We start from the raw sequence: 14,357 nt of genomic DNA, 5'->3' as shown, positions 1-14,357 counted from the left end.
CAAACATCATATAGTTTACTGTTTTTGGCATGAATCATAGATAAAGTTAAGTGTACCTAAAGTATAATTCAACACACACACACAAAATGATACCATACCAAAATATTACAACAGTTACAATTAGCAGGAGGATTGTCATCATAAGCATCATACATATTAGTAAAGAGTTACAAAAATACTGTTTGTAATGTGAAAGATTAAGCTCAATTGAGAGCAGTACATTCCTTTGATAAGAAAGCAATACAATGGTTGAAAGATAATTCCCCCTGGAATATCAATAAACCTACAATACAATGTTATTTAAATTTATCTTACCTTCTTTGAACCTATCTCCCTGTGCTTGGGTGCGCTTTGCTCTCTCTGAACCCGCAAGATCAACCAAATGAAATTTTGCATGACAACATGATTCACTGGAAATAAAATATTTTTTAAAAATGATAGGGGTAAGTTCAAGTTCAAGTTAAATAAAAAAATAAAAAAAATGAAAATTAACGATCAGATGATACAAAAGATATGTATATGAAAGGTTCTTATAGGACCCCAAGTAGCAAAGCTTGTGAGTGGGACTCTATATTCAATGAGATACATGTACATGTATACACAGATATATACAGAAATACACTAAACAAAGAGAGGCAAACTTCCACAAAAAACAAAAATGACTGTTAACATGATTGTACCACCTCAATGTACTGCACATCAAATAAGACAAAATGAGGGGTAAATTCTGGCGGTCATCGTATTTAAACCCCACTTTTTAATAGTTAAAATAAAAATGTGACCGACAGGTATAAAGGTATTAACCCTCAAAGGACTGGGCTATTTGAGATGTACTGAGGACTAGGGGGCCATCATGCCCCCCCCCTTTCTGATCTCGGCCGCCGTTCGCGCGATCGTGTCAAAATTTGGCATGCACATTCTTTACCACATTAACTACAAGCCAGTATAAATAAAAAATTTCTGAAAATAATTATTTTTTAAATATTATGAATAAAATATACAATTCTATTCATGAAAAACATTATTTGCAAATTTTACACACAATTTCACTTCAAATTTTCTTTTTTCTTTACAGATGTCATCTTTGTAATCTAATTTAAAGGTTTTCATGAAGAAAAATTGCAAAGTCATTTTTTTCCCTTTTGTATTTGGTTTTTTTAAAAGAATTTCTTTTGTATTTCTATCTTTTTTTCATCTTTTGTTTTTTATTTTTTAAATGGAAATTAGTACACACCTTTTAAAGGGATGGTCCAGGCTGGAGATATTTATATCTCAATAGAGTAAAATTCACAAAACAAAATGCTGAAAATTTGATCAAAATAGGATGACAAATAACGAAGTTATTGAATTTTAAAGATATTTGCATTATTCGGGTGAAACAGTTCTAGGCATGTCTTTATGAATATTCATTAGGTGGACTGATGTCATATCCCCACTTGTTCATTTGTATGTTATTATATGAAATTCAATAGGTTTATTCAAAATATTTCTACCAAGGATTGGATTGACAACTGATTAAGTGCATTAGTTATTTATTGCCACATCTTATTTTATCATAATGGAGACATGTCATTTACACATGTATGAAATAATGAAACATTTATGATTCATGTAATAACATTAAGAAAAAGGAAAGTGGGAATGTGACATCATCAGCCCATGTAATGAATATTCATTATGATGTGCATATAACTGTTTTCACAAACTATTGATAAACTTTAAAATTCAATACCTTCGTTATTTCTTATCCGATTTTGAAGAAATTTTCAGAATTTTGCTCTGTGAATTTTACTCTATTTATTTAAATATAAATATTTTTAGCCCGGACCATCCCTTTAACAACTAAATTTAACCCTAAATTAATTAAGCAGACCAATTAGAATGAAAAATAATCACCCTTTTATGAATTTCATTTCCCATAGACTATGTACACAAAGTATAAAAATGAGCCATTATCGGCATGACATTGTCTCGTAAAAAGTCATGTGGCTTCGCAATAACCCGTATGTCGCAAATTTGGTCTGAAAGTTGCGCGAGAATTTAAAAAAAAAGTCATAAAATTTTGCGGGGCTATCTTTTTGCGTTTTGGAAATATTGTGTGAAGCGCTGAGGGGGGCCAATCCTTCATGCCCCCCCCAAGTCCATTTAGGATTAAGTGTCAAATGATCTCAAATCCACTTTGTACAGTACTCAAGACGCATGGAGAAATAAGAACTATCAGTAGGTTTTGAGAAGATATTTGATGGACACAAGATAGAAGTTCTGATGTCTTCGGGTAGGCAATTGCACAAAATTAAAGTGGAGCATGTGTTGTACAAAGTTTTATTTTTTTAAATAGAAATACGAGAGTACCAGATGTTGATTTCAGATTCTTTAGATTAGAATGAATAATTCTATGAATAAGAGCTCAATAGGGATCAAAATGGGAAGGAGGCTGAAATGTCTGGACACCATCACAAGTTGATTTACCTTGAATCTTTCTTCTTCAGCTGCACGTAGATGGTGAAGATGGCATGCGATCTGCTGGACTGGAGGTTCATAGCCGTAGACCCCGTCGTTCTTCCTACAGATCCTTTCTCAAGACACCTGAACATATCACCAGCACTCGTCACTGTCACTTCACTCAACCCCGACACCTTGTATAGAGAACAAAGGAGATTGTACATCCAACAAAGATCACACCGAAGGTGTCTTTATTTTCAATGGGCGACAACATCACCCTTATACTTCAATAGTAAAATGGATACTACAATTCATTATAAACCTCTTGTTACAAACGCTGAATAGACTATAGTCATCAGGGCCCATCTTACAAAGAGTTGCAATACATTCAAATAAAACCACTATTGGTCTAAAATTTGTGTAATTAAGAGACGAGAAAAATAGATAAGTGGCAATTGGATTTGAATCTACGTGTCACAACTCTTTGTAAGACAGGGCTCCGATAGGTTGAAAATAGACTAATAGTGTCCTTCCAAAACACGGAACTCTGCCAAGCCTGCCCGTTACCTGAGGTACCAAGCATAGTTAACAGAGTAGGCTGAGAATAGGTCCTGTAAGGTTAGCGATTAATTGTACGATTAATTGTACATTGTAGTCAGTGCAATTAATCGTAGAAAAATGTTCTGCAACGATTGATATAGCTTTTGTGTTATGGGACCCAGATAAGACTTTGATGTCTGGAAGCTCTTTCCCCAGAGCTAACATAGAGGGCACCTGACTCCCAATCCATAACCCACTGCCAATTCACTAATCTCCCACCCTGATCAATTCTGGACTAAGTTAACAATAAGATACCCCTTCAGTCCCTTGTGCCTGAAAGAACTTGTTTGGGTCACAAACCCGGGGGGGCCACTTACATTGACGAGTGGATACCATGCGCGACCAAAAAAACACGTAAAAAGGATGTCTTTTTCATGATAGGGCACGTTACGTACGTAACGTAATAAGGGTGTCAAAAACACTAATATAATGAAAAAAGGGTATCTATTTCGCTAGGAAAGCTACGTGTTTAGGGTCAGATTTGCGAGGGTATAGAAAATTAGGACTAAAATGTTTTATAAAGGATGTACTTTTTGCCCCAACAGTCAACACTACGTGTTTAGAGTACGATTTGCGCGAGGTGGGCCGTTCTACTAAACCCAAATAAATGTAGGTAAAGGTAAAACCGACAACCAACGTCCGTGACATAACAATTACTTGTTTAGGGGTTCAATTCAGGGAATTCTTGCCAAGAGTATCGTTTTGTTTCTAATACTTGTTAAGGGTAGGGTTTCACACGCCAATACTTGTTAAGGGGTGCATTGTCAGAATATAGAAAATACGTGTTTAGGGTGCTTTTCGAGACCCCATGGTCGCGCATGGTATCCACTCGTCAATGGAAGTGGCCCCCCCGGGGTCACAAAGCAGTCCATATATCTATAATATCACTCTGCGAAATAAGATTGGCTCTAATTATGCTAACTCACAAATACTTACTCTTATTCCACCGTCTATGTCTTCCCTGATGGCAAGGGACTCCTTTTTGTCTTTAGATAACAGATCATGGATGTCCTCATTGTAAATCTAGAATGAATGTAACAATCAATGTATAGGTAGTTATTTATTTGTTAAAGTCGTAGATGATGTAAAGCTTTCATGTTGCTCTTGTACTTATGACTTCCTTGTCATTTTGTTTTCAACCCACAGTTTTCAGGAAATTTACTTCATGTCTCAAGCATTCACAGAATTTGAAGAAGTAAAGGAGTGATGAAATAAAGTAATGACTTAAAACTACAAATTTCTGTTGAAACCTTTGTTATTATTTTAAATTCTCAAACAAGTCTGCAGTTATTTATCTTTAATTATTGCATCATTACTTGAAAGCAAATTCAACCCTAAGAACACAGGATTATCAAGCATCAATATTTTTTATTGAATCTTTTCTGTGAAGAGCTATAGTAGTATAGTTGACCAGTTGACCTTTAAAAAAATATCAAGAATTACAAGAGGGTATTCTTCCAAAGAGTAATAACGAATTAAAGAAAATATCAAATTGACTGGAAGCAAAGATTGATTTGGCCTTCCTAGTTGGTTCTACGATTACACATAATTAATATGAAATATTATTTGAAATAAACATAAATAAACATACATTCAAGTGGAATACCAAACCAATCTGTATTTTTTCTCCAATGGACTTACTTCAAGATATGAAACTTTAAGCATGACCTCCATGTCCTGTTTCTCTTCAATCACTCGAAAGAGGTGCTGAATAACTCTAGGAATCACCCCCATCTTGATCTCATCCGTCATGTTGTATGCGTTACCCATGGCATATGTCTTCCCCGATCCCGTCTGACCATATGCTAGGACTGTTGCATTGTAACCTTGGTGGTGAAAAGATGGAACAAATTTTCAAGACTTACGAGAAAGAAATCCACCTGTTTTGTCTGAACAGACATACATGTAGCTCTGGTTTTTAAAGATTTTTAAGTCAACTGGTACTGGTAGCCAATATAATTATCCATTTTATTCTGTCATAATAAACACTGATTTGAATCTGGTTGGAAATCTCTAGTTACTATAAATTATGAATCCAATGAACTTACCTACCTTTAAACTTAATTCCAATAGTAATTAAATTTAATGGATATATATTGGCTAGCAGGCTAGGCTGGTAGAGTTACCACTGATGGCAAGTTTTAGTAAATTTTGTTCAATAGGAGAGAGAGAAAAAAAGATAACTTCCTAAGTACTGTAAACTACTCTTTGATAGTTGAATACTAAGAGAAAAGTCGTGAAATTTGAAAGGAACTTCATATTCACCTTTGAAAAGTCCATCCACAAGACGTGACACCACCTTTTTGTAGACCATCTCCTGTGGATCTTCAGCCCTGAAAGCATAATCAAAGGTGAATGCCTTGTCCTTGCCAAGGACAACCTGAGGTTCTCCAGGGGTGAAGGAAACACACACCTGACATCCCTCTGCTACCTCCTTGGATATGAGGGGACGGGAACGGATGGCAACCCGAACACTGATGTCTTTACTCTGCTCCTCTGGCATCGTTGAACCTGCATAAAAATGAATGGAAGGATTTTGGATATATATATGCATCACACTCACAAGGTGATCTGCAATGCCTGGTTCAGTACAAGTACACTGCTGCTGTTCCATCAATTTCAGACTTGTACAGTATAATACATGAATCACATACCTCTGGAAAGTCTATTTCCTACATGTATTACCCCTCTAGAAAGTCTATTTCCTATTACGCCTGGGACTGACCTCTAACGTCACTATCATTCCAAAAGAAGTGACCAGGGCTTGAACCTCTCGATCTGCAACAATTTACTTGCATACTTCCCCACCTATACCTGTTATCCAATCTAGAACCAAATAAAAAAGAAGTTTACCCGGTAGATTGAATTAAAAAATGCCCAAATGAGGGAAAGTATCTAGATCTAGGCCCTAATCAAGTAACCATATTTTTTTTTTTTTTTTTTGGGGGGGCGGTTCTGTTTTATTTTGTCTTTTCCCCCCTTTTTCGTCAATCTTCCTTGACTTTGCATCTTGTTTTCTTAAATTACTCATTTTACTTTAAATAGGAAAAAAGTGTGCAGGTTTGAAGCTGCTCTAGATAGATGCTGGAAAAACAAGCAAATAAGATACGACTATAAAAGTCCTGTTCCTAGAAATGAGCCAGCCATCTTGAGGAGTAAAAAACCTCAAACTGAATACAGAGGCATAACATGCCTCTCCTAATCTTAGAATCTTCCCCAATATCGTCTAGATATATCCAAGAAAAAGAAAAGAAAAAATAGGATAAAATGAATAAAGTATGAGAAAAGAGAAACTGAAGGAACATGCACAAACTCTGTGTAGATGACTGTAGTGTAGGACAAGTAGGTCCATGGTAGGAGTGAGGTGAGGGCGCTAATGCAGATTTGCACCGGCCAACAGAGAGAGAGAGAGGACCTAAATCTACTTTTTCAATTTGCTTGCTTGCTTTCTTGGAAGGATAGTCTACCTTTCGCCTTTCGGATAAAACAACGTAATAATAAAAAAAAGCATAAATAATCTTAAGGGCATCTCAAGCAAACTTCTTAGGTACGCAGACATGTGCCCCCCCCCTTCAGCTTCAGACAGCTGACAGAGACTGAATGTGCAGTGTATTGTGTATGCTTTCAAAGTGTAGGCCGAACGTTAGATTTAACGTTTATTCTAACTTCTAAGTTACATAAATAAGCCGAAAGTTGCTATGACTATGAGCTAAAAAAGTTAGATCTAGATCTTGTAGGCCCGCCCTACCTAATTTGTAATTGTAGGCCTACTTAGGCCGCTACCTGTAGTAGGGAATACCAGAAATATTCCAAGAGTTCGGGAAAATATTCCACTGATTCGTGGAATATTTTCCCAAACTCTTGGAATATTTCTGGTATTCCATTCTGAGCCATCTGATATAGCATAAATATTCATGCTGTTTGACCTGCGACCCTCGCAAGCGATGTTTTGAAATCGGCCGTGAATAATAGTGTGAGGAATTGGATACTGGCTCTAAATCACCAATTTTGAGGATAACCGGAGGATGGATATGCAGTGAAATAAGGGTGTAGAGTAATTTTATGCTTTTCATGCTTTTATTTATTGTTGAGGTTTTTTTTTTGGATAATATTCCACTGATTCGTGGAATATTTTCCCAAACTCTTGGAATATTTCTGGTATTCCATTCTGAGCCATCTGATATAGCATAAATATTCATGCTGTTTGACCTGCGACCCTCGCAAGCGATGTTTTGAAATCGGCCGTGAATAATAATGTGAGGAATTGGATACTGGCTCTAAATCACCAATTTTGAGGATAACCGGAGGATGGATATGCAGTGAAATAAGGGTGTAGAGTAATTTTATGCTTTTCAATGCTTTTATTTATTGTTGAGGTTTTTTTTTTGGATAATTTTTACAATAAATATGCGTTTTTTCCCACCTTTGTCACTGGGAGTATCGGAACGAGTTCACCGACTTGAGGTTCGGGTAGGTGGAGTGTAGTGTAGCGGTAGTGAAGTGGAGCCTGCACGAACATCGCTTGACTTGAGCCTAATCATTATACCGTAGTATTTATTTATACTAGAGTTTTACTTGGTCATTGTTACTGTTAGGCCTATCATTGTTCGGGTAGGTGGAGCGTAGTGTAGCGGTAGTGAAGTGGAGCCTGCACGAACATCGCTTGACTTGAGCCTAATCATTATAGAGTTTTACTTGGATGTAGGCCCTAGAGACGTAAAGCTGGTACTTAGTCTTACTTAGTTGTAACCCAGGGAGCTCCGGCCCGCTGCGCGGGCCGGAGCCCAGGGGCTTACCGTGTATTTGACCATACTCACGGGACTAGCGTGATTTATGGTCTAAATATTTCTCAAAATGAATTGTGAAAACAGAAATTATGCACTTACCACGATTATATGGATGAAGGTCTAACGAGTGGCAGTTTCCTGACATCAAGGCACAGACTGGAACTTCAAAAAACCGAAAGTTCTCTCCTTCTAGTGAAAGTTCTACCCCCGTCTTGATCTGCCATTTTTGTTATGAATCGTAACAAAATGGCCGATCGAGACTGGGGTAGAACTAGAAGGAGAGAACTTTTCGTTTTTTTGAAGTTCCAGTCTGTGCCTCGTTGTCAGGAAACTGCCACTCATTAGCGTTAGACCTTCAATTCATCCATTATAATCGTGGTTAATCTGAGTTAACTTAGACCTTACTCCTTACTCTTAGTTGTATACCCAGTTGTTGTGTGTCCGGACAGGTTGTGTGTCCGGACGATCAATTTTAGAAAGTCATTCGGAAAAAATTACAAGCGAAGTTTCATCAATTTTTAGTACAAAATGTTAGGAAATATTATAGAGAACAAAATAATAGATGATTAAAACTATTGAATTCACATTTTTAGTGTAATCCAAAGACAAAAAAAAAGGCTTCAAAAATATAAAGTGTCCGGACACCCGACCCCCCATCCTACTTGTAGGATGGGGGGTTGGGTGTCCGGACACGTAACAGAAATGAAGCCTTGTTTTTATCTCAGGAATAAACCAAAAATATAGGTTGAATAGTTTTTTTTACCATCAATATTTGTTCTTCATAATATTTTCTTATATTCTGTGCTAAAAAGAATTAAAGACATTGCTTGTAAACTTTTCAAAATTGAGAGTAAAGTCATGTGTCCGGACACCCAACCCGTCCGGACACACAACCACTGAGTATACTACTACTAATAGTAGGATGGGGGGTTGGGTGTCCGGACACGTAACAGAAATGAAGCCTTGTTTTTATCTCAGGAATAAACCAAAAATATAGGTTGAATAGTTTTTTTTCACCATCAATATTTGTTCTTTATAATATTTTCTTATATTCTGTGCTAAAAAGAATTAAAGACATTGCTTGTAAACTTTTCAAAATTGAGAGTAAAAGTCATGTGTCCGGACACCCAATCCGTCCGGACACACAACCACTGGGTATACTATTGTAGTTGTAACTTTAAGTCTTCAGTAGAGGCGCACGGCCAATATGGGAGACTCTCTCCAATACTATAGGGGAGACAATCTCCCACAATGGAGACTTGCTTTGCAAAAGGACAAAAGAAACAACACCAACAAAAGCATGATTTTTTCCACCCAAAATTTTGTCTCACTGAGGTCAGAAGCCCATTTGTTTTGTGTGTGATTGACAACAAAAATCCTTATCAAAACAAAAGTAGACGGTGAATTTTTAAAGTAGACGGTGAAAAGGGGTAATTTTTCATGAGGAATCTGCTTATCACATTTTTATTTGCCGCCAAGTTAATCCTTTTGCAGCAAATGTAAACAAAGGAAATTGGACTCCAAAACTGGAGACTGTCTCTGAAATTGGATACCCAAATTCTTTACAAAAGTCTCTGATATTGGAGATAATCTCCCACATTGGAGACAGTCTCCAATATTGGCCGTGCGCCACTCATCCTACGAACGAGGTTGGTCTTTAGCTTATTATTTGCCCCTCGATCGTCACTACTTCTAGTATAAAGTAATAAGGAATTCCTGATTTCCCGGATCTTCATTTCCCGAAAATGATTTCGGGATTTGGGAAATTTCCTTCAAAGTGGAACTGAAAACATTAAGTTAAGCCTTTGCATTCAACTTTCAAGGACAGTTCCCGCACCCGGCATGCGCCCGGTACCCCCCCCCCCCCCTTCCATCGAATCGCCGCCGAAGCACACGGCTGATGTCGAGCTGTGTGTGCGGTACGAAATCGGCAGGGATTCTTAGATTCTATCAAAAGTCAAAAGCGTTCAGTGATTAATATACATTTTTAACTCAAAGCGAAATATAACCACACTATGTCACAAAACAATTATCTAAACTTACGAGCTGGAAACGGATTCAAACATGTAGCTCCCCGAAGCTAAGTAAGTCTTGCTTTTTCGACTTTTGTCAATAAAAACAGCCGTTTAAAAACCGTGCCTCCTAATCAGATCGGCCAATCAGCGCGGCGCTTTTTAGTACCCGAGAAATTAACGCCATCAACGAAAATTTAGAGCACAACTTCCAATTACATGTATTATTCATTCTATTTATATAGCACTGGCGGATCCAGGGGGGGGGGGGGGGGGCACAGCCGGCCCCCCTTTGAGAGGCTCAATTAAAATTAGTAATGTGAAAATGTAAAAATGCCGTTAAAACACAAGTGTGCACCCCTTTTGAAAGTGAAGTGAAGTGAAGACCTTTTTTTTAGGGGGGGGGGGGGGGCTTGTCAATTTTTTCGTGGAAGAAATAATTCTTGGTTGAAAACCTTTTTTATTTATTTTTTATAGATTTTTTGCTTGTCAAATTTGTCATCGGGAAAATGTGCCCCCCCCCATGGAAAATGCTGGATACGCCCCTCAGTGGCCTGGCTATAGTAATAGCATTTTGTAGTTTGGAAAAATAAAGGGAGGCCAGGGTCGTGTAACTCTACAGTAGACCCACGGTACGCCTATACCCCTATTTAGAAAACATGTTTATTACGTCAACATTTATTATTGTTGTACCACGGGACCGGGCCTTTTTTTAATATCCTGGAATCGCCCCTATAGCTATTACCATTTTAACATCAAACTTTGTCATTCCATTCATCCACTTAATCTATTTTTTATTACAGCACTATATACAGTACTTGTCAATTTTAGCATTGAGGAGATGGGCATATGCTCATCCAGTTACTTCATAATGGACCCTAACCAGTAATCAATCCATCTCTGAGCTCCGCTCAAAGGGGCTCAACTGGCCTCGGCCTCGAATTTTTTTTTCTATGGAACTTTCTGTAACCACATATATGGAGTTTTAGAGTTTTGAATCAGGTTAAGACTTGGCCCTTTTATATTCAAATATATCGCATCATTTTTTATTTAAAAAATAAATAAAATAAAATAAAATGATGGGATTCGCGTCCGTAACATTGATTGTATACATGTTTGACATGTTGTGAGCGAAATGATTATCACATTGTGCTACGCTGGTCAATTTTTGGTCGAGTCGTTGCCAATTATTATGTTTATGAATATTCAGGAAAAGCATATAGTCTTTGATGGAATAAATCCTATTCTGACACCGGTAAGAAAATGTCCGAGGAAAACTACTCAAATACTCTGGCTGACTCTCACCCCCTCTCTCTTTCCTTAAACCATCCGTCTATCAATTCCTTATATTTTTTTTATTCCTCTCTCTTTCATATACTAGTCTCAATTTAAAATCTATTCATCTTTTGCACAATTCCTAGTTTCTTCACCTTATTTTCTTCAATTGGCTCCCCCCCTCCCCCTTCTCTCTCTCTCTCTCTCTCTCTCTCTCTCTCTCTCTTCTTTTGCATGCGTTTGTATGTCAGAGTCTGTTTGTGTGTATACCCTCTGGCTGCCCGCTCAACTAAAAATTCAATTTTTATTTTCCCAAATAAGTGTAGGATTGGTCTTATAGATACAGTCATGTACATGATTAGGTGGCTTCTCAAAAATATTTTTTTAATCAAGTCCCATATATCGATCCCTAAAATTTTGAATTCACAATTGAAATTCTTGAGAAATTAAAGTTGACCGGATGATTTATTTTTTTATTTTCCTGGCTTGCCCCCTTGATCAGAATTTCTTCTTCATTGAATGCTACCATTATAGTTACATAGTTATTATCTTCTCATTTTGTTGTATACATTATATTGTTAGACAATTTTATAACCGATATCGGTTTGTCATATAGCACAATATTTGTTTTAAGACTTTTTAAAGCAAAATTGTCCTAGCTGGGTCAAATTTTGTTTACTCTTTCCCGAAAATGAGTGATTTGGCATCCTAATTGAAAAATAGTTCGCTTCATTAGGTATAGATTATAACAAGCACCTGCATGCCTCCGGTCAAAATAATATTTGTCCATCGAGTTATAAGAAAGAGCAGTACACACATATTAAATGAAAGTCCCGCTGCACAAAAATGTTTGCGTTGTTGGTTAAAATTGATTTGGTGTTATCAAAAGGCGGCCAGACCTATAAAGATCATTTTAATTACAGTGTCCAGAATATGCGAGTGGGTTTGTAAAAAACAAAAAATGATAATAGCCATGCACCTAATTATATACATCTAGGGCTTAGATATAGGCCTTTATTCTACTTGATATTAACTACGATTTATGAATTTGCAATGTCTTGTTTTCTTTTTGACCATGCTTAAAAAATAATCACATGCTGCCTTCCTAATTATCTACTCATGTTACCACTGGCGTACCTCGGATTTTCCAGAAGGGGGGCAATTTTTTTGGAGGATATTTCGTCCGCGAAAAAATTTGACAAGCAAAAAAAAAAAAAAAAAAAGTCTTCAACCACAAATAAAGGATTTCTTACCACAAAAAAAATTGACAAGCAAAAAAAAAAAAGAAAGGTCTTCAACCCCAAAAAAGGATTTCTTACCAGAAAAAAAATTTGACAAGCAAAAAAATTAATAAATACCCCTTAGGTACGCTAGTGCATGTAACCCTTCCTCCCCAAAATGACCTGTGTGTTAGATAAAGTTTATTTACCCCGCCCCCCCCCCCCTCCCCTCTTCTCCATCTCAACGACGTACAGGATTTAGGATTGGCTCGCTTGCTGCCATTTCTTTTATTTTTTTTTAACAGAATAGTATACCAAGCTAGCACCTGACTCTCAGCCCCTCAAATGATTTCATTATTCAAAATAATACCCCTCTCTCTCACACACACAGATACACACACCCTCCCTCACACACACACACACATACACACACTCTCTCTCTCTCTAAATGATCTAACATACCAACCACTTTAAAAGGTTCTTTGTATTTTTTGTCGATTTCATATGCTTCCTTTCAATTTCTGTTAGCACTCAGATGACATTATTTATCTTTTTTATAACTTCTTTTCATCAGCGCTGACGTTCATGGTGATTAAGTTTAGCCATTACTCTAAATAATGTTTCCAAGGCTCGTCTGTCATGGGTCCATGACAATGACAACAATTTTGGGAAGTGCTAAAATGATAGGTGATTAATTTTTCCCATTTATCCCAGCAGAATTTCAATCGACAGTCCTAATGAAGAGAAGAGCAAACTTCGAGAAACGTCCTGCAACCAATAAAATTAATGAGAAATTAAACGACAAAAATGGCATCACACGACACAATTTTTATTAAAATCTATAAACTTATTTGTTATTTAAATCTATCAATTTGTCTTAGATTGAAATTATAGACTTGTGTGGGTTTTTCTTCAGTATTTAAACTTGTCTCACATTTAAATCTTAAAATCTTTAAACTTGATTGATATTGAAATCTATAGACTTGTCTCATATTGAAGACTGTAAACATGACAAACGCAATGTACACGACGAGGTTACTACACAATAATATATCAATTAAACCTGTGGAAAACAATGTTTTCAATATATCCAACGATGCTATGAATATAAAATTCATATCTTATGTAACACGATTAACCATTTGTTGAATTAACTTGTAATCACTAACTACCTGTTTCTGCCAAGGAAGTCCATCCGAACCCAAAATTATTTTAATAAATAAAACGGGTATAACGCTAAAACTATGTGAAATAAAATGCGTAAGTTCTGACATGTTTCGCTTGATTTCACAAAACAATTATAATATGCATGTCCTGGTCGGTATCTAAATGAGGGGAATGATGACATCATCCACTCACTATGAAATATTTGTTTTCTCCTCATTGGCATGTGAAAAAAATCCATTACTCCCTGAACATGACTTGTAGAAATACAATTTTTTTTCATTTTTTTTGTTTAATCAAGATGGATTCGTATCGCCAAATCTGTGAAAATTGTATTATAACTTTTTGTTTAATGATGTATATGATATATCTTAAATTTGTCCTCACTATAGTGTTAAACAAGGTTTGTTTCCTTTCCTAATAGGTTGAATTGCCGTTTTTTTTTAAAACATATTGTGATTTCAGCTTCCTGATTATCGAAACTGCTAAAATTGATATATTCTGTATTTTACATAAAGAAGAAGAAATAGTGTGTGTTTGGCATCATCGACTCTCACTACTGAATACTCCTCCGAGTCCAGATTTGCATAAAACTGTTCTGTGACAGTAAGCGAAATTTAAAAACGTAATGACGTTTCTTACTTTCTTACTTTCTATTCGATTTTGATGAAATTTTCAGCGATGTCCTTGTTTTATTTTTATATTATTATTCAATCCACTTGTTGTTGAGGATGACTTGCCCTTTAAAGTCAAATATCGACTTGCCTCATCACCTTTAAGTCTGTATGGGTTTTCGAAGTGACCTGCCCCCCAATTACAACAACACTTGCCAATATCACAAGCATGTCAAGGGGGAG

At 36.5% G+C, this 14,357-nt stretch overlaps 1 protein-coding gene across 2 annotated transcripts in view; it reads right to left on the bottom strand.

The window, feature by feature from the left end:
• LOC129262086 (chromosome-associated kinesin KIF4-like) overlaps nt 1-10,029 on the bottom strand; it is a 34,625-nt gene extending 24,596 nt beyond the window's left edge. Inside the window, exons 1-6 of one of the 2 annotated variants that reach the window (XR_010293732.1) lie at nt 9,873-10,029; nt 5,308-5,553; nt 4,684-4,868; nt 3,979-4,065; nt 2,470-2,636; nt 316-410 (exon numbers count right to left, since the gene is read on the bottom strand). Coding sequence is in view for 1 of the 2 variants with exons in the window: in XM_054900126.2 (XP_054756101.2) it covers nt 316-410; nt 2,470-2,636; nt 3,979-4,065; nt 4,684-4,868; nt 5,308-5,545 (772 nt within the window). In the remaining variant the exon portion in view is untranslated. The remainder of the gene's footprint in view (nt 1-315; nt 411-2,469; nt 2,637-3,978; nt 4,066-4,683; nt 4,869-5,307; nt 5,554-9,872) is intronic. The other variant, XM_054900126.2, reaches the window with a different exon arrangement.
• Between the last annotated feature and the right edge of the window lie 4,328 nt (nt 10,030-14,357).

The sequence above is a fragment of the Lytechinus pictus genome, chromosome 5 (genome assembly GCF_037042905.1).
Source record: "Lytechinus pictus isolate F3 Inbred chromosome 5, Lp3.0, whole genome shotgun sequence".
In the NCBI taxonomy this organism is placed as follows: domain Eukaryota; kingdom Metazoa; phylum Echinodermata; class Echinoidea; order Temnopleuroida; family Toxopneustidae; genus Lytechinus; species Lytechinus pictus.
Note: the sequence above shows the minus strand (reverse complement) of the source record. Positions and strands in the feature narration are given on the sequence as shown.